Source organism: Ananas comosus, linkage group 2 (assembly GCF_001540865.1).
Source record: "Ananas comosus cultivar F153 linkage group 2, ASM154086v1, whole genome shotgun sequence".
NCBI classification, from domain to species: domain Eukaryota; kingdom Viridiplantae; phylum Streptophyta; class Magnoliopsida; order Poales; family Bromeliaceae; genus Ananas; species Ananas comosus.
Genome location: NC_033622.1, coordinates 11,052,698 through 11,077,410, shown reverse-complemented (window position 1 = coordinate 11,077,410; position 24,713 = coordinate 11,052,698). Strand labels below are relative to the sequence as shown.

Sequence of the window (24,713 nt, the reverse complement as noted above, 5' to 3'; positions counted from 1 at the left end):
TATATATATATATATATATATATATCATTCCGATGATACGATAGCCTTCGTGCCTCGGAAGGCACGAAGGTCGAGCAAAAGCTACAACGCTGAAAGCTTAGCAGCTAGCCGAGGCAATTTGAACTAGATCTCATAAACTTCATGGATCTTTTGTTTAAAATACGTTAAAAAACTATAGNTCCCAAGTTCGAATCCTAGTTGATTCACATTTCTATTTCTAAATGAAATAAACGAAGCAGGTAGCGTGCTAGCTATCTTTCAAAAAAAAAAGTACCAAGTTATTGATGTTTGTAGATTTTTGACCATTGGATTAAGGGATGTACGGTTTGGATGATGTCGATAAAAAATTTATAAGCACCAAATGTTTGTTGCTTTTACAAGTATCATAGCAAAACTCTATATATAGATTAGACATAATGAATATACGTGAATATGTTTGGAAACCCCTCACATATGTTTGATTCTTAAACTCTTCCTCAACTTTATTATTATTAATTTATTAAGAGCGGTTTAACTTTATCTTTTCAAAATGAAGTAATTTTAATTTAGACCGATAAAAATTTTATCAATTGATTCGTGATTTTATCAAATTTAATAATTCAAATTATTTTATAATAAATAAAAATAAATTAATTAATAATTAATAATCAAGAAATTTGATAAAAAAACTCAAATAAAAAATAATAAAAGAGTTGAGGAGGTCATTTGGGAATGAGGGTCAAACATACCCTATATATAGGCTTAGCTCCACGTGGATTGTGAAATTAACCTAAGTCAAGAGGCATGAGCCGAGTTTCTTGCTCCCTCGTCCTTATGTATAAATCAGAATTTCAATAAATAAAAATTTTTGTTTGCTTTATTCTTTTTTTTTAAATTTTTCTTTTTCATATTTTTGTATCTGACAAATTAGATTTTTTTTATTTTTATAATATATAATTTGCAGCTGGTTAAATGTTCTGTTTTTCAATTTGTCCCTAAGCTAATATGCAGATTTGAATACAACATATCTATAAAAAAAAATCGTCTAATTATATTATGCTAGAATTTCTAATCCAATTATATTAGGCATATATAATATATACTAGTATAGTGAACCGCGCGTTGCGGTGAATAGATAATATCCGATATTTAACTTTAGTTTTTGTACTAAATTTTTTTAAAAAAAATTATAATATTTGACTATTTTTGTTACTATCATACTTCAAACATAAAGAACAAACAAAAAGAAAGAAAAATAAAACTATAAAAGAAAAAAATTTGATGTATGGATAATTTGAAGAAATATTTAAGATCTTATAAAAGAAGTTAAAGAAAGAAAAAATAGTAAATACATAAGAAAAATAAAAATTTTTTAAATAACAAACAAATAAAAATAGAAACAGCTAAAACAACAGTAGTAAGAGCAGCTATAAATACAATGAAATTTAGAATTGTAGAAGTTGAAAAAAAAACTGCAAAAGTTGGCTCAAAGAAAAATCAATAGTCAGTAAAGAACGAAGGAAAGAATGAAATAAGACTAATAGAAAAAGTTTTTATGTTGCTACTATTAATTTTTGTACTATTGCAGTCGTATATTTTTGGGATAGTTGGTTAGTAACATTTTTTAAAAACTTTTTCTATTAGTCTTATTTCATTCTTTCCTTCGTTCTTTACTGACTATTGATTTTTCTTTGAGCCAACTTTTGCAGTTTTTTTTTCAACTTCTACAATTCTAAATTTCATTGTATTTATAGCTGCTCTTACTACTGTTGTTTTAGCTGTTTCTATTTTTATTTGTTTGTTATTTAAAAAATTTTTATTTTTCTTATGTATTTACTATTTTTTCTTTCTTTAACTTCTTTTATAAGATCTTAAATATTTCTTCAAATTATCCATACATCAAATTTTTTTCTTTTATAGTTTTATTTTTCTTTCTTTTTGTTTGTTCTTTATGTTTGAAGTATGATAGTAACAAAAATAGTCAAATATTATAATTTTTTTTAAAAAAATTTAGTACAAAAACTAAAGTTAAATATCGGATATTATCTATTCACCGCAACGCGCGGTTCACTATACTAGTATATATTATATATGCCTAATATAATTGGATTAGAAATTCTAGCATAATATAATTAGACGATTTTTTTTTATAGATATGTTGTATTCAAATCTGCATATTAGCTTAGGGACAAATGGAAAAACAGAACATTTAACCAGCTGCAAATTATATATTATAAATATAAAAAAATCTAATTTGTCAGATAAAAAATATAAAAAAGAAAAAAAAAGAATAAAGCAAACAAAAAAATTTATTTATTGAAATACTGATCTATACCTAAGGACGAGGGAGCAAGGAACTCGGCTCATGCAGTATATGGACTGCCTCTTGACTTGGGTTAATTTCACAATCGACGTGGAGCTAAGCCTATGTATTATATAAGGTTGCGTTTGGTTGGAGAATATTCCAAAACAAAATGGAATATTCCTCAATCAATACCCAAACGAAAAGAAAATAAAAAAAAAGAATTTTTTGTTCCCAGCTTAATGAGTTGTTCCAAAAATAACCCGTTAAGCCTATTCTCCTCAGTTGGGAGAACTGGACGGAACAACTTGGATTCCTCTGAAACTTTCCATTTTGCCCTTTAAATCCTTTGCCTCAAATGAACAAAAAAAATTATAAATCAATATTTAATTTAATAAAATAAAAGAAAATAGATTGAATGATTAATTTAATAAGTGTTACTCCATTTTAAATATTTATATTTTTAAATTAATTTTGAATAAATTTAAATAAATGTTTAAATTGAATACTACTAAATTAATATTTTCAAAATAATGTACAAATATACTTAATTTGTTATTAATTTATTCTAATACTTAATTTATTAAATCATATTTAATTATTATATTTACCTGCAAATTTGTCGTCCTATTTAATTTTTATATTTTCAACATCTTATTCCAACATAAACACCCTAACATTATCAAGAATATTCTCTAAAAATAAACAAACAACATCCAAACATAATTTACAACTTATACCGGAATATCCTCTATTCTCGAGAACAACAAAAGATGTTCTCCAAAATTTAATTCTCAAATCAAACGCAATACTTGACCCTGCATTCCCCCAAATGACTTCTCAACTCTATATTTTTTATTGAATTTATATCAAATTTCTTGTTACTTAACTATTAATTAATTTATTTTATTTATTAAAAATAATTTGAACTTATAGGAAAAAAATTGATAAAATACCTATCAATCTGATAAAATTTTATCGTTTAAATAAAAATACCGTAATTTTTGAAAAGAAAATTAAACCCGCGCCTCAAACATTGTCAAAAAATTAAATAATGAATAATTGAGGAAGAGTTAAGAATCAACATAGATGGGTCTCCAAACATAATTCACATATATTACATAGGATTCTTAATCGTAGTGTTCGGAGAAAAGCAAAACAGGGGTTATTCCGGCGATATATAATTGAGGTATTAAGCGGATAGATCAATTTTGCGTTTGAGTGAACATTGGGTGTATTCCTAAATAAGAAAAATATGTTTGATTAGGTGAGATGGAATAAGATAAAAGGCGTAGTTATAAATAAAATAATAATCATTATTCTTCTTCTTTATATTAAATTAGATAATTTTATATTTATATTATATTTAAAATTAAAATATAAACTTTAAATTTTAAAAATCAAAAATTAAATTTTAAAATTTTAAAATCTCAAATTTATATCTTAAAAAATTAATTACACGAATATTATTAGAAATCATAAATGTTAATTAATACATATCAATTAAGCCAGATTAATTAATCATTAATCAATTAACCATGGTACTCGTTAATTAATAAAATATCTAACTAATAAATATTTAATAAAGTCAAATTAGGCAATACATTAAATATATTATAAATTAATTAATTAACTTAATTACATTAATTAGTTTGTTGGAAATATTAATTATTAATACAAAAGATATAGCGTTATTCGTATAACAGCACTAATAACAATATTAATTTGGATAATATTTATATTAAATTAGTTAATTTTAATTAGCTAATTAGTTTAATAAATGATATAATATCATATAGTTAATATAAATTATTTTATATTAAAGCAGTCAGACGGTATACAAGATGAAAATTTTGTATTCACCAACGGTGTAACAACAAATCCCCCTCTTAAGGGTTATTCGACCGTTAAGAGGGATAAATAAACTCCCTCGCTCTTAGCAGTGTTTAGATGAATAGAAGGATAAAGTGTTTATTCCATTTTATGCCTCAAGTCAACAAATACATTCTTACTGTCTCCTAAATCATGCTAATATATAGAGTTCGCTACGGTGCTTGTACAGTATCAACTCATTTGGTGCTTGTCTTTTACCGTTATAGTCTATCATTTTGATCATTAATCACGTTTAATTCATAACTATTGCAACCAACCCTGCTCAAACCTAGGGGAACCATATCAATCATAACGTAAAACCCTATCAATGGTCAAAAATCTACCAAACATCAATAATTTGGTGCTTTTAAAAGCATAGAAGCTCATCGCTAATAGAATCCGTATTGGTGTTTGTAAAAGCACAAGCACTTGGTTTTGTAAATTTTTTTATGTAGATCTACCTCTTTGATCATTTCCATCCTTAGATTATACTATTAACACAAAACTACTTCAACCCTAGGAGTCACACATAACAATTCATTCAACCAGTACATCCATTAATCCGATGGCCAAAAATCACAACACCACAAAACTATATCTTTCAATAGGATTAAGAAACCAATTCCTATACTAGAGTCGCCGATTTGTGCTTGTAAGCAAGCATCAAGTACTAGTGCTTGCAAATTTTTTACCCGTAAATCTACCCTTTGATCATTCATTCGTTAGATACCTATATATATCAACATCTATATATATAATATATTATATATATATAATATATATATATACTATATATAGAGTTGGACTGGTCTATTAGTAGCAAAATCTTATTGTTCTACCAGTTTCCTAGGGCCTTTGATCAACTCTTTCATTATTTCTAAACATTAGATTAAATATTAAAGCCAGTGAAGCACCACTCAACCTAGGGACACTCAACTATAACTGACTAATATCATCCTGACCCTACAATTTTCATCTCCAAGTAAAAACTTGATAGCTAAAAAGAGCATTTTACTATTAATGTATTCCAGCCTAATTCTATATATATAGTATATTATATTATCCTATATAAATATATTATATATATATAGAGTACACTATATAAAAACAGTATATTCAAATTGGGTCTGTCGACAGACCATTTTTTCGGGCGGAAAAATATCGCGCCTCATTTTCTCTTTCCGTACGAAAAATTTAAACATATAAAATAAAATATAGAAATACCGACGTAATCAATATGTAAATCTCTCCATAACAATACTGATGTGAAAATCCTACAATATAATTTTTTATAGATTTAATTTCAAAAGTAAGTTTTCTATATACAATTACGGATGTGAAAATCCTGTAAAAGATATTTTCTTATTTATTTTAATAATACTTTTTTAGATATTATCTATTTATATTTTAAAAATAATTTCTTTTAAGATAACGGATTTTATTTTTCTATTTAATTCAAATTTCTATTTTCCTAATATATTTTAGTTTTTCTATTTATTTTCAAAAGATAAATTTTGATTAGAGATTACTTGTTGAATTATTCTATTTAATACATATCTTTCTTAATAGCGGATTTTAATTTTAAATTTTTTAGATACAGATTTAAATACATTATTGCATCATATAAAAGTTGCGCTAAAATAAAAAATACTTAAAAAAATTAAACTTTTCTAATAATTAATAACGTGTATTGCACTAACATTATCTATATATATATATATATATACACACGGGGAAGATTTGAAGCCCAAATTTATTTGTTTACAACAAAAAGAAAGAAACTTGTCAAATATTATTCTTTTGTAATCTAACTTTCCAGGTGTTAAATTTGAAACAGTGAAAAATAATTTCCAAGAAAATTAACGCAAGTAAAGAAAATAAAAAAATATAATGAAATTTATATAGTTTGGCTACCAAACTAGATGGATCTAAACTTCAAGACTATGTTGAATGGCAAAGGGCTTGGTGGTTAGTACCCGAGATCCAAGTTCGAATCCTAATTGATTCACATTTCAAGCTAAGTTTATTTCTAAATAAAATAAACGAAGCGGGTAGTGTGCTACCTATCTCTCTCTCAAAAAAAAAAAAAAAGAAGACTCTGTTCAATGTGCACCGGCTGATTAGGTTGTTACTCCCTATGAAAGGGCTACTAACAACGTAATTAGCTCTATATAATTAAAGCACGAATTAATTAGAGTTGCGGCTTTATTAACTTAGCCATAGTATGTATATATAATATATGGCTAAAATGGTAAGCCAAATTCTATCTCTAGTTGAATTAGAGTCTCACTTATACTCTATATAGTCCAAGTTTATTCTAATTAGAGTAGAATTTATTTTCAATTTAGATAACTATAAACTTAAATCAAAATCTAACATGAAGAGATGTGTGGTTTAAGTTCTAGTTCATTTATAACTTTGTCGATTAGATTTATAAAATCTTAAAATAGGCTAAATGAGCAAACAAACAAACAAGTTTTGATCAATTCTATGTAGAATATGGATCTGAATGGGCCTGCTTGATTCTTACCCAAAAGAAGCGGAATGAAGCAGAGCCTAGACAATGCAGCAAAAAAAAGAAAAAAGAAAAAAAACTTTTACCCGGTCTCATGGACACCTTGCACTAGAGCTAAGAGGAGCATAACGTACTTCAATTTTTGTAAGTGGTAACTTATTTTAATTTTTATTATTTTTTACCCCAATTCTATCTAATTCTATAGTATTAGCTGGCCTGTAATACCAAACAAAATCTTATATATTTTAAAAGCACGACTAAAGTGTTTCTAATACTACTAAATACTTAGATGCTACTAATTTTTTTACCATTAGATCCATTAGATCCACCCCTTGACTATTTATCAATCATTACTATTTCACTAATCACCACTAAATCCTAAAAAAATCGCTATTGTTCTAACCCCACAGTTTTTCATCCAAAGGCCGAAGATCTACAAATATCAATTACATAGTACTATGAAAAACATTACAGCCTAATTACATATTCTAATAAATAGTATTTAAATATTAATAAAAAATTCAAAAATTCAATTTATGAAATAAGATAAGAAAGCTTAACAGGCGACGGGTTAAGAAGCATGAGAGATATCAAAGAAAAGAGAGGATCCGCAAGAAGAATCCAAAAGAGCGGGATTGGGTAAATGTCCATCAAACAACGGACAAACATTACAAATATTTTGAATTCAAAACTAAATGTAAAATTACTGCAGATGAAAAAACTTACTATTTCTGTAACTCGATGCTTAAATGTAACAGTGCCGTAGGTGAAAAAACAAAGATATTAAACAAAGTAAATTTCTTCGTTTTTAGATATCCCTCTTACATCGATAATTTTGTCCTCACAGTTTTCGATGTTGATATGAGGTTTACTGAGAGATCAACAGCTAATAAAATAATTTATACATACAAGTTATATCAAACTGATTTTGTACACCACAATTTGTAATGATAGGTATCATTCCAAAATTACATGACCTTCTCAAAGTTTGACAATTCCCGAAGTTTAACCAAAAAGGTGCAGAAATAATACTAGGCTTGATAATAAATTTACTGAAAACAATCTTTTCTTCCTTGGGTCAGCTTTTCCGAAATAGAAAACAGCATAAATTTCTACCTCCAGATTCCTCACCTGAAATTGGGAAGATGTTTAATGACACTAATACAATATTTGTTGCAATATAATGAACATTACATATAATGTAACATTGACAATCATCTACTACCAAAAACATGAGAAATTTACGCAACAAAATAATTTCTTAATTCGTAATGTATCTCAAAGTGATTCCCCTTATTAATTGAATGTCTACGCCCAAAGCAATGTCAACCCCAGGAACAAGAGAAGGGCCAGTCCAAAACATAGACCTACGATCGCAGCAAATGCCTGAAAGGGTAGAGAAAAGTTAGATGAAATGCTTCAATAAAAAATGGGTACATTGATCTAACTTGCACCTTTGTTTCAGACTCAAACTTGAACTTGACTGTGAACCATGACAATCCTCTGTCAACAAAAGGAGCTAGCGCAAGTGCCCTAGCATAGTGAATAAAAGCAAATCAATCCTTCGGAATAGCTTTGATTGTAAATTTAGTGGGAGTAACCTTTTCCAATCAATGGGTTATGCAGCGTCATCCAAGGATAACCAAGAAAAAACAATTTTATGTTTAATTGGACATTATAATTGGGTTTGACCAGAAATACAATTCTCTCTCAGAATATATAGTGTTCAGTAGAATAGACTAGATGTCAATAAATAAGGACTATGAACGAACCCTCCTGCTCGTAAGATTTTGGTTACTTGGCTGCCGGCCCACACCATCGCCATTAATTTGAGAAATCTGTATTACGAAGGAAAGCATTAGTTGATAGTAAGAATTCTAGAATATGACCTGAACAGTAAAAATATTCCAGTCATAACCTGTCAACAGCTGCAGCATAGCCCATCCTACCAGGAGCTGGAGCAAAGTAAAACCTGGAAAGCAAAATATTGCGAGTGATTGAAGAGAAGGGGGGAAAAAGACCTCTAATAGATGGCACTGGAATGACAATACAGCCCCCCACTCCTCTCTCTCATATTGGTATATTAAACAATTAGCACAGATTCGGAGACATAAGAGTTCAACATTTAATTAGATCTCCCCGTGCAAGTATCAATTATATATGCTGTAAGCACTCAAACTGCTGTTCAGAGGTATATGAAGAACTATAAAAATCTAGTAAATATTACTCACCAGACCAAGAGAAAAGTTGAGAGGTAATATACAGTATTAAGTAGCCCATACGATAATACCCCTGCAGTACCATATCTCTTTAACTTCTGCAGCAACCTGAGGAACATTGAATTTGTACTCCAGTTAGACAGTCCAAAATTTCATTTTCCAAGATTAGCTGTGCGTAATCACAGGACACTTAAAACTCATTCTTGTAATATACAATTGAATGACATAAACAAAACATGTGGTTAATGGAAATCGAAACAAATTGACATGAGTTCCACAACTAAAAGAAGGCTTTGAAATCTTCAAACTTTCAACGATATAAATGAATAAGCATATCGAAATGCAAGAAGAAATTCAATAAAGTTTGATACAATGGAGTCCATGGAGTCCAAATTACAATTAACCTCCTTAGTTTCTCACGGAATAATCCATATTGCAAAGAGGACCCACTATAAATATTAACAAGTTGGAGAAGAGGAATTAAAGTGGAGACAGAATATATGAACCTTGTTATCTTGAGGGACTTATGTGATGACTGAGATTGATGATTACTACTATTTACAATATTAACCACAACAAAATAAGCCTTGTCCTAACATATCAACAGTCTTCTACCACATTTAGATCAATGAGTCACATTTCCTCTACCAGCACAAGTGATCGTAAGCTCATCTAATAACCCTATTTATTAGTAGCATAAAAATCAATCTTCTCTCCTAAAAGTTTCGATGAGTTCTTTCTGCAATGCAGTTCACCAAATTCAAATATAGAGTCAGGAATTTAGGTCTCACGTAGTACTGCTGCCTTTTTTGTTGTTTTTTTGTTAACACAAATCTTATGCAAAGGAATGTGACAGTGGAAGACTGACTGCTTGCAATCTATACATCTACAAGATTTGGCAACAAAAAGCAATATTTCATAGCAACTTTCCCTTCTCTGGTTTTCCGAACAACATGCCGTTCTACATCTAATCACCAGATAACCAACATTAAAAAGAGTAGAGAAAGTGCATCTGCCCAGCAGGTCCGATCACACAGAATACGTATTCAAAAGAATGAAAAGACGGCAACAACACCAAATCAAGCCCTTAGTCCCTTAATTTTTGTCTACAGTAGACTTTGTATTTACAGCAAGAAAAGAGTACTCTTTCGATGAAAATGATCGAATAGATTGTTTGCCACCACACTGCTCCGAACCTGAAACCATAAAAACAAAAAAAAAGGGGTAAAAAATGTGATAAACAATGTTAACATAAATATCATTAAGATTTAAAATAAATGACCAAAGCTACGATGTGCCGCAAACAAAATTACCAGTCGGATCCACAGACACCACTTCAGCATCCCCAACATGACCTGCATCCGCCTGACAGAATATAATCTAATTACAGTCATCCAAAATCGAAGAAAATACAAAGACAACTTAATCCGCTACTTTATTAACATTATGATACGATTCTATTGTATCAATAGGGATAAACGATCACTTCGAGAGGATCGAACCTCCTAAGAAAAAGATATTAGAGAGATAGAGATAGATAAGGGGGAAGGGAATGAGATCCCAATCTAGAAACATATCACATTATACCACCATTTATCCCGAAAAACAGGTCAACACACCATCTATAATTCAAGAATTTCCTTGATCATTTATTCATGATCATACAAATATTTTTGGACAATCTAAACATAGTTTATTTATATCTGAATGAAGGTATAACTACTGATACGGATCTGCTCCATTGGAACATACTATCTTATTACTTCATTGCAAATCACAAAATACCGAGAATTAGCCAGAGCACATCACATATAATGTACAAAAATCCGCAAAATAAGCACCCGAGGATGACCTAATTCTAATTAAGCCCAGGAACCAATCAGGATGGAATGGATTAAATCAATCTCACCTCACCATGATCATTCTTGGAGCAGCACATGGGGGCTACAAACGAGCACAAAGAGGAAACTCTCCGACGTGCTCTGCCGCAGGGCGAAACCCTAGAGGTGAAGCTCGGGGGAGAGGCGCCATTGTTAAGCTGAAATTAAACTTGGTTGATGATTTTGTATCAGAGATGAGGAGGAGGAGGAGGAGGAGGAGGAGGAAGAGATTAGAGACGAAGCACAAGTGCGCAACCATCGAAGATGGTGAGGGGTTTCTTATCCTCACCTGCGGTGACGAGATCCAGCGGGCGGAGCACCGCACCGGGGCCGACGACATCGTCCGGATGGTCGGCGAGAGTGGCGGAGTGAGACGGAGAGGACGCGCAGAGATGACTCGGCGATCTCGACCGTCCACATTGTCGGCTCGAATTGTTTAACGAATCTGGAAGATCTCGTCCGTCCAACGCTTGGGCTCCGTACAGTCCTCTGAAAATTACGGCTGGATTTTAATTTCAATGTTTTATAACTCGGCGCAAACAAGTGGCACAAAAATAGATAATTGGTTCAAATGATGTCAGCATGACATCCTAAATATATTTAATTATTATTTTTAATTCTAATATAATTAGAAATATATAAATATTAATTATATTTAATTATAAAATATTGATTTCTGAACTAAATTAAGTAGATATAAATTTTCAAACTTTACTTTTTATAAGACTAACCGGTGTTAATTGAAAATGAAATGAGTTGGATTGATTTTAAGTCGCTTGATTTTAATATGATTTGATAAAAAAAAATTCAGCCGGCTTGATTAAAATTGGGTTGGTTCATCGGTTCGATTGTTGAACCGGCAGTCCGAGCGGTTCAAAACAATTTGTTTTGACTTATTCGGTTCAAAGGAATGAACCAAACCGTTTTATATGACTGGATTACGATCCAACCAGATTCGACTTGATTTTTAAATTATCAATTAATTGCACCATTAATTCCCATCCTTTATCCCAATTTTTTATTTTAATTCATGTCAATTTTTTTTTTTAATATGCATATATTATGCAATTAAACCCTGTTAATCATTAGGATTAATCACACAATTGTTTCTTAATATTACAATTTTTTTTTCACTTTGATCCCAAACTTCTTCTTTCCTATCCACACTCATTGCGTCAACTCTAGTCTCATCACCCTCTAAGTCATTTTCAGCATCTAAAATTGCCTCGACTTTGTACGCAACACTTCCTATTTATTTAAAAATTTTAATATTATAGCGTAGAGTTGGATACGCCACTAAACTCTTTCAAAAAAATTAAAAATCGATTGCAAGATTGAGGAGGCTATTATACCATTTTTACGGTTTATATGAGCAAGTAGAGTCTTATTAGAGTTGGTGTGGGCTATTTTATCAAAAGTAAAAAAATATTAGATGGTTCTAAGTTAATTACAGTAAAAAAGAAACTGTCAGGAACTAAGGCAAAACTCAAAGATAAATGCTGTTGGTATTTGCCATTTGGGTGCAAATTTTACACTTTCATCCATTGAATGGGTAGAGATATTTCATTTGTTATATGATATGGCTAATAAATGCCACTATCTACTAAAGAAAAATTTTATTTACACATCCCACAAAAGGAGTGTAGATTTTACACCCTCCATCCTAAAATTTAAAAAAAAAAAATAATGTGACATGACTTTTAAAAAAAATTAAAAAAATTAATGTAATAGACAATAAATAATAGCCCTCGGATGTAAAAGACATAAGGCATACACTTCATCCAAGGGTTCACCAATAATATTCCTCCTATTAGATGGATGGTGGTGTATATCATGCACGGTGTATTTGTAGCATTCTCATCCTGAAAATGTATAGAGAAATGGACCCTTAAACTTTTATTTTTCTATTTAAAAAATGTATAAAGCCTCCTAATCTTTAGCACTTCTGTAAACATATCTCTAAACTTTAAATTTTGGCAATTAGACTGTTCAAATTTTATCAATTAGTTTAATAGGCCTCAGTCCTTAAGTGAAGTTACAAATTAAATAATCATTGTGATCACAATGTCTTGCACATGACTTTTGTATTACTATAGTAACTCAAAAAAAAAAAAAAAAATTGTTCTAGTTATTATGGTAATTAAGTATCAAGCTTGAGGAATAAAGTGAGTCTACCTTCAATTTTTATTAAGTTTTTCATATGTTAGAATAGAAAAAATAGAGGTTTTTTGCATTTCAAAGCTTTACAAAATTATATTTCGATTGAAAAGAGAAACATGTAAACTATTTGATAAACTATAAGGGGTCTATATGGCAAAGATAAATTTCAGTGGTTGTTTGAAAATTTTCTCAAGTTCACAGGTTCTTTTCTTACATTTTATTTCCTTTTTTAATTGACATCTCCTTAACTTTTGATTTTTTTTTTTAATGAAGTGATTTAAGTTAAAAAAAAAAATAGAGCTTTTCTCCAATTTATTAGTGATTTCACCGAATTAAATAATTTTGATTACTTTTAGCAAATAAAACTAGACTAATTAATAATTGAGTAATTAAATTTAATAAAAATTTGAATGAAAACTAAAATACAGAAAATCTTCTTGTAAATATCCATTTTTTTACTTTCCCTCATTGACTTTAAAAACCCATATTTTGCCCCTTAAAATTTCACAAATGTTTTCAGCGGGATATAGTGTTAATGGAAAAAGCAAAATGATCAAATTATCCTTACTTCTTTAATAAGAAAAAAAACTATATATTTTTATCATTCTTAAAGGCATTTTCGATATAAATTATAAGATATGGGCGGAATAGTGATGGAACCTTCAGAGAGGGAAAGCCTAAATGCAACACTTTTTTTGAGAGAGAGATAGGTAGCACGCTACTTGCTTCGTTTATTTCATTTAGAAATAAACTTAGCTAGAAATGTGAATCAACTAGGATTCGAACTTGGGTCTCGGGTACCAACCAATAAGCCCTTTGCCACTTGCTCTAGGGACGGTCTATCTAAATGCAACACTTGAAATATTGAAGAGGTAAAATATAGATTTTTAAAAATGAATGAAAAAAAAATTAAAAAAAGGGTATTTATAAAGAAATTTCCTACAATTTAGCCTTAAAAAAAGTTATAAATGGACCGGGGTATCTCTTAGTGAAAAAATTACATACTTTCACGGGTTGTCCGTACAGTCTTATATACCTTCTATATTTCTACGTACACTGCACTAATACTTGATGTTTCACATTTTAAAATCTGAATCTAATCAAATGGAATCAATTTATAATATCTCTAAAACCTAGAAGCAAAAAAGATATGCATTTTAAAAAATCTATTATGTGCATGCATCAATTAATTCCAAACAATTATTGCAAAATTAGTTAAGAAATCAATTGTACTCTATATTTCATACACTGCAGTAAATACTTGATGTTCCACATTTTAAAATCAGAATCTAATCAAATGGAATCAATTTTAGTTTCTCAATTAAGTCCAAAAAATTATTTCAAAATTAGTTAAAAACTCAATTATATACAATGAAGAATTATTTGACTATAAAAAATTCGTATTCAAACTTTATGAACTTGGAATATAAGCCTCCTAATTAAGTGTAGCATAATATATCCTTTAAATTAATTCTTAAAGTTACGGCAGTAAATTTTAATATCATGAAATATGTCTTTGTTTTGATCTTCTAGTGTTTTTATTAAGAAGAAACTGAAAAAAAAAAAAAAAAAAATAGAAGAGTGAATCCTCTAGAGAGTTAGTCATTAAAAATTAATTTCTATAAACAAGTGTCACTTGTTTTATTAGTAGTGATCTTGAGTTTACCAGAGTTCAATAATGTACTTATATATTACATATAATAAGTATTTTTACATTTAACTTCTGAAAAATTCAACTCTAATCTTTTATACAATTCGAAGATAGAAAAATATCTAATGTTAAAATGAATATGAACTGCATTGCGCGTAATGTAGTTTTGACTTATCTAATTACAGTAAGCTGATCAAAACATTGGTGAGATCATGCATAATATACATACTTCATTTTCGGTATGCACGTAAGTTTTTTATTTTCCAATTTGTTTCCTAATTAAATATAGGAGAAACTTCAAATACCCCCCCGTGGTTTCGCACTTTCTCACTTTAGTATCCTGTGGTTTAAAGTGTATCAATTTAGTACCATGTGGTTTCACACATTCTAACTTTAGTACCTTGTGGTTTCAAGTGTATCAAGTTAGTACCCTGTGGTTTCACACTTTCTCACTTTAGTACCCTATGGTTTAATATTTTGTTAAATTATATACCCGAAATAGATAATAAAAAAAAAAAATTGAAACCACAGGGTACTAACTTGATACAAAAATGAAACCACAGGGTACTAATTAACTTGATACACTTGAAACCACAGGGTAGTAAAGTGAGAAAGTGTGAAACCACATGGTACTAATTTGATACACTTTAAACCACAGGGTACTAAAGTAAGAAAATGCGAAACCACAGGGGGGGTATTTGAAGTTTCCCCTTAAATATATATCTCCAAACCCAATTGACTTATATATATATATATATATATATAGTAGAGCTACTATACTCTTAATTATGAGTATAGACCTATTTGTACTCATAAATTTTCGACCATTGGATGAAGGGATGTGCGGTCCCCAGTTAGAATGTTAGTGGTCCCTTAGAGTTGAGTGGATGGTTGGTTGAATAGTATGTGATCTAACGGGTGAAAATGATGACAAGTGCATATCTAACTGCCAAAAACTTATTAGTACAAAAAGGACTATACTCAAGAGTAGTATAGTCGGACTCATATATATATATATATATATATATATATAGAGAGAGAGAGAGAGAGAGAGAGAGAGAGAGAGAGAGTGCAAAATTTTTATTTTTATTTTTTTTTGAGAGATAGGTAGCACGCTACCCGCAAAATTTTTAATTTTAATGGTAGATACGAGGCATTTTCTCGTTTGACAGTGTAGAATTATTTAAATCAATTGAATTTTAGTTAAAAAAAATTTTAAACTATTTAGAACAAGATCTATACTCTCGGTCTTGATTACAAAATACCTATCATCACTTTTTAGAGGATATTCATTTTTCAGCTGTTCATTTTTACGTCGACTTGATAGATAAGAGAACAATATCGAAAAAGTATGAAACTTAATTTCTATATACTTCAAGTGTTATAGATCATTTTCAACGGTATCGATCATCGATTCGAAGGCTCCAGTATTGAAAAAAATGGGTGACAATGAAGCTCGTTTGCTACCGATAATATTTCAGCTCAACTCTACATATATATGAGCTAGAATATTTTATGCTTTTGTGAAAAAATGGTGAAACTTTTATGGTTAATTTGGTGAAGAAAAAAAGAAATCGTGGTTCTTCTAATTAGTTTCACTAAGATTAATTGAGATGTAACAAATAGCAGAATAGGCATGCTTATTTTTTCCCTAAACTAATTGAAAACCGGAATTTTTTTTCTTGTACATAAATGCATCAATTTACTTAATTCTATATATGGAAAAAATTTATTTCAATTTGGTTAAGATAAAAAATTTAATGGTGAATTGACCAACTTCTTTGATATTAATTATAGTGTATACACCACGTAACATGTTTTACTTCTTTCGGTAACTTTTTTCTACAAAAGAAAGCCACATGTCGTGCATATTATGCATCTAAAATGGGTATATATTCATTTGCGCCGGTGTTCTTCGTATTCGTCTTCAACTATTTCTTAACCACCATGGATGATGATGAAGTTGTAGCTGTATTTCCTAATGGTTTTCGTATTTTGGTTGTTGATAATGATCTGTCATTTCTCGAAACTGCTAAGGTGATGCTTTCATCATGCCACTACAAAGGTAGGATTGAAGGTTTCATACACCATCCTCACATTTTTCATTAGTAGGTTTAATCAAGAAAAGGAGTGCAAGAACTTATGATCTACACACTTATTTGAAAAGAATATGTTCATTGGAATCTTGATCTCAAAATTTTGAGCAACAAGATCGAGTTATATTGAACATCTATATAACTACAGTTAGTTTTCATCTTTCTTTCCCTAATTAATACTTCTAGTTTACAATCTTAGACTGACAATTAGGGTTTTCAGTGTTCAAGTTTTTCCTATTTCAACCTCTCTTGATATTTCAGTGTATCTTAGATGATTATCACTGTTTCACACCTCCTATCCTGTAGTCGATTTGCTTCCGGACGAGGAACTACAAATATGGTTTCATTCTATAAACAAGATGAAGTGTCTAACTTATTTAATTGATCCCTAATGCAGTGACTACATGCAATAATCCAATTACCGCATTATCAATTCTCCAAGAAAGAGAAGGGGAATTTGATGCGCTGTTATCGGATATTCACATGACATTGATGAGTGGCTTCGATCTCCTTAAAATTGTTGAGGGAGAAATGGGCATCCCTGTGATATGTATTCACTATGTACTCTTTCCTTTAATTTCTTATGCCACCCAAATAATTTTCTTTACTCATCATATCTTTTATGGATACAGTTGTGTCAGTGAATACAAAGAAGGATATCATGATAAAGGGGATCTTAGAAGGAGCATGCTACTTCCTTAAGAAGCCACTCAACATCAACGACATCGCTAATCTGTGGAGAGTTGTAGCTTGGAGAAAGTTCTCCACAGAAAATATTGGCAAAGAACAAATTAGGGATGATGGAAAGGGAAAGGCTCTCGCAACCGAAAGTTCTCCTACAACCGTGAATGATCAGGGAGGAAGCAATGATTTTTCAAAGGACAATATTAACAAAGGCAAAAACATAGATAATATAGATCGAAATTCCAAGGGAAATAAGAAGAACAAAAGTAAAAAGCATGGAGACGGCAGTTCTTCGGAGACAAGAAAGCGGATGATTTGGACTCCTGATCTTGAGGAAAAATTCGAGAATGCCGTCAATCAACTTGGAATAGGTAATCACATGCCCTAGTTTTGTTCTAAAATTGAGTTTCTTTACTCTTTATTTCTTCTCCTCCTCCTCCCTCTAATGAGTGCATGGCTTTATTATTTTATGAACAATCCAATCTTATAGTGTATCTATTTTCAAAGATATTCTCATAGTTTTTTTCTCCTCCTCTCTCTTTCATCTCGCGAGCGTAGACGCTGTTCCAAGTAAGATAGTTGAGCTAATGGGTGTTGAAGGCATAGATAGAGACCATGTTGCTAGCCACCTTCAGGTTTGATGTTTGCCTTTTGCTTCTTAGTTTTTCCTTATTCCTTTTTTTTTCTTTTTTTTTTTTAGTTAGACTATATGCATGGTGTATGAAATAGCCTACTAATTCTTATATTGGACTAGATGTGCCATGAATTATAAATGACAATATATCCATAGGATCTTCTCACTAACTAAATTTGTAAGGAGTGATATATATATTATTAACAAATATTTTATCACATTTAATTTACATCAAATATTGATCCTTTTTTTTTNTTTTTACTTTATTATCGAGCATTCAAAAAGTTGCACTTGAAATTCTAAAATATTCAAATATGGGTGCTTTTATCTTGCTTAACTATCTATACTTTTGTTACTGGAGTAAATAACTGTTGCTTTTTAAAATATTTATTTTATATTATTATTTAACAATAAATTTTTTGGGTGAAATAAAAATAAAATTATAGAGTAATTAAGTAAAACTTTTAAACGAAAAGCTGATAATTAAAGTGAGAATACGCTATAACGCAGCAGACACAAATTGAAGTTGTTGTTGGCCAAAAAAAAAAAAAATTTAATGATTGGATCTATTTAAGGTTATGTTACTTATGTACTGTTTGCAACTCTAATTGGCATTATAAGATATTTGGCCTTAATTAAATAATTGGCATAAGTATTAGGATATAAACTTTAATTGAATTTCACCAAATATAATACTAAAACAACACGAGTTTTTAACAACTTTAAGATTTTTGAGAATTGATCTTTTTTGACAAAAAAATTTCGAGTAGGATGTCTTGAGTTAAACTCCCCAAAGCGCATCCATCCTTCAATTTCAAAAATCAAATTTATGTCTTACTTCCAGTCAACGATTAAGCCACGCAAAGGAGTGTTGAGCATAAATATTAAAAATAATGTTCTTAAGTTACTTAAGCGTTAGAAGAAGTTCACTGTTAAACAAATTTTATGTTTCAATGTCTCAACTCCGATACCTTAGAGGTTACTAGGTTTAATGATTCTAAGAAATATGTGGACTTAATAATATATAATTAGTCATTGTAAAATATAAGGCAATGACACTAGGAATGAACTCAGCAATACGTAGATGCTCAATGGAGCAAACCCTATACTAGGGGTTAAGGATGTCTACAGTATTAGCTTGGTTTCATAATTTAGCTAGCTATCTATATAAAGCTTGCATAAGAAAAGCTAATTAATTATTTCTCACACTCTATATAACTCAGTTCTTTGGCAACTCTTGAAAGAATATCGTAAATATTTATTAATTATCTCCTCTTCAAGAAAAAAAGATGTATTCTTCACTCTTTTTCAAGTAAAAGAAAATACTACTTATGTCGACTAATTTAAGGTGCAATTTTAATATTTATTAATTAGATACGTAAAACATTATCATATCTTCATACATAAGAGAGTTCCTATCTATAAATCGTAATCCATAGAGGGTCCAAAGTTGGCACAGCTTTTCTCGGTAGGGTCAAAATATTACATAACTAAAAGAATGAATCTAACTAAAAAATAGCATGGATCTCTATGCCAAAAGAAAAAACTAATTAGTAGCAACTTTCACGTGATGTATCCATCAATCACCATGAAGTCAAATAATTCTAAAAATAAGGGTGCCTAGTATAGTGAGATATTCACAATAGGTTTCTTCAGATAACTACTATGAGGATTCTATAATTTGAAAGTTTTAACGAACAGTAGGATTTGTTGTTCTTAACAACCTATTGAGTTGGATAGCATGAGAGAATGGATATTATTTAGTAAAGAAGTATTTATAGTTAATATCAAGACACTTCTTTTATAGGATAAAGCAGGCACTAAAGAATTTTCAATATAGTATATGATATATCATCCAGTCACCGACTGTCCCTAGAGCAAGTGGCAAAAGGCTTGGTGGTTGGTACTCGAGGTCCCAAATTCGAATTCTAGTTGATTCACATTTTCAACTAAGTTTATTTCTAAATGAAATAAACGAAGCAGATAGTGTGCTACCTACTCTAAAAAAAAAAAAACAGCACGTATCATCCAGTCAAATATATTACCACACATAAATATTACATTTATAGCATGTTTCTTTTTTTTTATAACATTCATTCTTTTCTTAAAAAGAGGTATGTTCTCTCAATTCAAGAATAAAGCATGTTAAACTAGCAGTAAAGACAAGTTTGGCCTTTCTTCTAGAAAAGCTAATTCTAATAGAACAATTAGCAATTATTTTGAGCCTACTTTTGTCTATAGCTAATACTTCAATTTAAAAGTTTTGAAATCCAAACTATATCCAAAACTAAGTCACATGTATGTCAGTGACTTAGAAAAATTTTGGCCAATGTCCTTGAATACTTTTCACAAAACTAAAAGTGGGCAACTAAAGAGACGTTGTTCTAGAATCCTCTGCGGAAGACAAAGCAGCACGCATCTACAAGAGTTAAAGCATCATAAATAGTCCTGCGGAAGCCCAAGGACCATGGACAACTCAGGGGTTCTTTTTCCATTTATGTAGATAGTTTAGTGGGTCTATTTAATGTACCATAGAGACCTATAAATAGAGAAAAAGGTTAAGACCAAAATCCAAAAATTGCACTTAATATTCTCTATTCTCTAAGCAATAGAAGTACTTACTTATATAGTAGGTTGTTTTGATCATCATTTAGAGGGAACTAAAACTAACATGCATTAATTGGAGGTAGTAGGACAATTTCAATGTACCAAGGGCTAAGTCATAAAAAATTCAAACTAGATTTGAGACAAAACATTCACATGTTATATCACATTATAATTAATATGAAAAATTTATCTTTCTATATCAGATAATTATTTATTCAAGTTGGTAGAAAAATTAGAATGTTGAGATAAAAGATTTTTCATTACTTCTAAGTTGTAAATATTACAAATTAGTTTTATTTAGGTTAACATATTCATTTGTATCACATTGCAGTTAATATGACAAAAACATAAGATAAAATAAGCATGAGGGAGGTTGTCCTTTTCCTTAGCATCTACGAAATTGTCACACTCCGAATAACATCGGAAGCTCATATTTGGAATGTGGCTAGGTTCGTCATAAACACCAAGACTGCAACCCATATTTGCATAACGTCAATACTAAGCACTTGTCATGCATGAACAAACAAAAAATTCAAGATTTTTTAAAACTTATCTTTTTCATCCCAAGGTTATTACAAAATATGTGATTATTGAGTACTACAACCAAATTTCCCAATTTGAGTTCATTACAACTTTTATTTTTTCAAAATATAGCAACCTTTTACCAAAATACAAAAGATATGGCTGTCTCAAGATAAACTATCTACACGTGTGTTTGCCACGCGACTGTCTCCTTCCCAGCTGACACCTGAAAAATAGGATGTAAAAAACTTATATATAAGTTTTTCAATGAGTACAGCGAGCCGATTAAGACAAGTTGCACCACTGGTGTACTAAGAAAACAACAAAAAAGGTAGATAAATGACAAAAAGTATAGGTACATAACTAAAATTGATCAATAACTACCAAGATGCTAAAACGGCAAAAGTAAATACGAAGTAACCCGCATCAATGACACAAAGTGCCAACAATGTTCTTGTACCTAATATGTCGACTCGCTGGTCATAGAGACCCAGTCTAAGCTTGCCGATGAAGCATTGCCGGAACTGGTTATTCAGTTGCTTCCCTACGTAAGCATAGCCGAGACTAGTTATCCTATTGCTATGCCAGTGTAGATTACCAGGACTGGTTATCTGACTGCCACTCAGTGACAACCCACTCCGGCAAGGACCTTAGGGAGTGACCACCCAAAGTTTCTACAACTATATCTCAACCTGTAAGGTTTGATCATATGCTGACACTCAAAAAGATTAGTAGCAGTACTAGCATATATGCCAAATCTCAAGAATGACAAATATCATCTACCGCTACAAGGCTACCAAGGATGCATCCACTACTATCCATACACATGTTATTAGAGGTGTCAACTAGCATGCTTTTCGAAATCTAACATCAAGGTTACAAAGCCTCACCCAGGTTCTGAACCTAGGTCTAGGTTCCATGAAACCATAACTTAATTTTTCTATTCCATTAAGCTATTTTTGGAAACTAGCCTCACATTCTGGAACTAAGCCTTCCAAGCTGAGTTCCAACTGCTGCAACTTCGCAAAATTCATAGCGTTGGGTTGCCAACTCAACTAAAATCACCTCTAACTTGCACAAAACTCTATAATCACACTAAGAGAGAAAAAAGAATCACAACTAATAAAAATTTCTAGATCTGTTTGTTGGATTTTGAAGTTAAAACAAAAAACAACCAGTTGACGCCATCAAAACGACCAAGAAATCTTTGACTTGTTACTATAAAAACCCTAAGGAAGGCAATGATAGCCATATACAAGGAATATGCTCAGCCGTTTGCAAGCATATACAAAGATGGCCTTAAAAAACCCTTAGATTCTATCTTATTTTGAAAATTAATTAAAATATTGGTCGAACAAACAATTAAGTGAAAACCTAGAAAATACACAAAAACAATAATAACACATGTCCCGAGTAAACCAAAGATCCTATAACACTGTAATGACCCAACCCACGAGCAATAATAACTCATTGGATCAAAACCACCAGCCCAAAATGCTTAAGCCCAGTTATTATTATTAGCATGGACTCCTTTTATATATCCAACAACAATTATTTTCATCCGATATGAAACTATTGGGGTGTCACAAACTCTCCCTATTTAGGCCCTGACATCCTTGTCAGCCCTAAACACACACAAAGCCCAAGATCACCAGGCGATGTGAGATTTGTCTTGCTAGTTTTGTCATTCTGACCCTGACTTAGTCTATCATTCACCGACCCTGACTTATTCTGTCATTCCGACCCTGGCTCAGCCAAAACTCATATCACACTTCCGGCTGGTGACTTGATCCACAAGCTAGCAATAAAAACTCTTTGGGCCAAAACTGCCGGCACAAAATGCTTAATCCCAGTTATTATTATTGCTAGCGGGTCGAATCGTTACAAACACTCACCTTATCTAGGAGTGACCTCCCAATAAGAGGCTTGGGAGATCAAGATTTCCCGCGAAAAATGCCCTTATACTGAGTGAAGGTAAGGCACAGAAAAGCAAGATAACTTTTTTTTCTTAGTGTGTATTGGAACGTTTCGAACACAATCCTTTGTCAAAGAGATTTGAGAAAAGAGGAAGGAGAGGCGCTCTTTCCGCTTTTCCAGGGCTTAGGGTAGGTGCTCTCGGCTGTAAAAAAGAGAGAAGGGTGAATGAGTGGGACAAAGCTTGTGTAACAAGTTTCATGGAGTATATATATAGAAGGGAGAGTGCAGGCAAGTTTCGAAACTCGAATTCAAGTTTTGAAATGCAGGCAAAGCTCCCAACTTCACTGGCCTTTTGTCAGGTTGCAGAACACGAACCCAGGTTCTGAAACTTGACACAAAAATAGATTTTTCTCTAGTTGTCACTTAAAATTTTGGGTGTTGCAAAAATATTTTCTTTAAAATAAAAAAATATCAAATAATATCTTTAGGTACATATGTAACTTATTAGTTGTTAAGCATTTAGACTTAAATTGTTCAAATCATTCAAGTACTAGAGATAGTTTCCTTAGAAATAACTGTGTGTTTATTCTTGTAGTATTATCAAATCAACAAGTCTAGCAATAAAATCCTTTTTGTCTATTTTCTTAACTTGAGTGCTTGTTTTATATAATATAGATAATTATATAGGGTTTTTGGTATTCAGCAGTGTAATGTGCCATTTTTTTGTGATGAATTAATATATATTTTTTAGTTCAACTATTGATTTGTAATAAACACTTTATTTTTGTTTAATATAAGACTAAATATTTTACCATGTATAAATCAATATCATAAACTAACTACTTTCATTAATGTTTTTATATTGCAGAAATATCGTATTCGAGTAACTAGGGAGCAAAGGGAGAGAATGAACATTTACATGAATCCTCACAACTATCCAATAAATCATGCATTTCCCATTGCTCAACTTCCAAATCAGCTAATCACCTTTCCAAACCCTAGCCCTAATCCTCCAATGCTTTCACCACAAGTTGCTCCTCAATATGTTTTGAGCCCATATAATTACCCTATGCCTAACATAATTGATGGGCAACCAATTTCCAGCAATATTAATCCTAACCAATTTTTAGAAAATCAACTAAATATTCCAAATACTTCATGGAATGGAATGGTTCCAGCAACAAATAACTTATTGCCTACTAGGGACCAAATGAATTACTATAATTTTGATGCTTTTCCTACTACTTCAGTTGGAGAAACCAATACTTCGAATTATAACAATCAATTCGAAGTAGCAAATACCGCGACTAACAATGATGACAATTTTTATTACTCCAATACAATGCAATACACCGAAAAAGAAAACTCTATGTTGGCTTCTGAATTCACTGCACCTATGTATAGTGAACCCCATCCTTCTCTTGATATTTCTATGACAAACTACATGATTGATGATGCGTCCACCTTTGAATTTCTTATGGGACTCAATCAATCTGAGAATACCGCAAATCCTGTCCAGCAGCAAAGTGGCTTTGGTGAAGTTGGAAGCTCTTCAAACATAAAAGGAGATGAGCTCGATAAATTTCTAGACGATGTGCTTATTCGAGATGATAATGATTATATATGGTAACAAATAGTTAACTGTTATGTTTAAAATAAGCTACTTTTTATAAGA

General features: G+C 30.9%; 2 protein-coding genes across 6 annotated transcripts; one reads left to right on the top strand and one right to left on the bottom strand.

The window, feature by feature from the left end:
* On the bottom strand, positions 7,525–11,225 carry LOC109723927. Of its 5 annotated transcripts, none has more exons than XM_020252442.1 (9): positions 11,057–11,218; positions 10,797–10,925; positions 10,201–10,252; positions 10,032–10,083; positions 8,900–8,995; positions 8,587–8,640; positions 8,441–8,506; positions 8,123–8,201; positions 7,525–8,054 (listed from the first exon to the last, which is right to left on the bottom strand). In XM_020252442.1, exons 1-9 carry the CDS (start codon positions 11,105–11,107, stop codon positions 7,977–7,979), a joined length of 657 nt encoding a protein of 218 aa, XP_020108031.1. In that variant the 5' UTR covers positions 11,108–11,218; the 3' UTR covers positions 7,525–7,976. The 5 variants fall into 5 exon arrangements, with proteins under 5 accessions (XP_020108031.1, XP_020108038.1, XP_020108056.1 ...); XM_020252458.1 differs by having other exon boundaries at positions 7,713–8,054; positions 10,797–10,936; positions 11,057–11,206; XM_020252449.1 differs by lacking the exon at positions 8,123–8,201 and having other exon boundaries at positions 11,057–11,225.
* LOC109727627 (two-component response regulator ORR21-like) lies at positions 16,526–24,668 on the top strand. The gene is made up of 5 exons (XM_020257790.1): positions 16,526–16,643; positions 17,072–17,224; positions 17,307–17,729; positions 21,608–21,669; positions 23,907–24,668. The coding sequence occupies exons 1-5, from the start codon at positions 16,526–16,528 to the stop codon at positions 24,666–24,668; spliced, it is 1,518 nt and encodes a 505-aa protein (XP_020113379.1).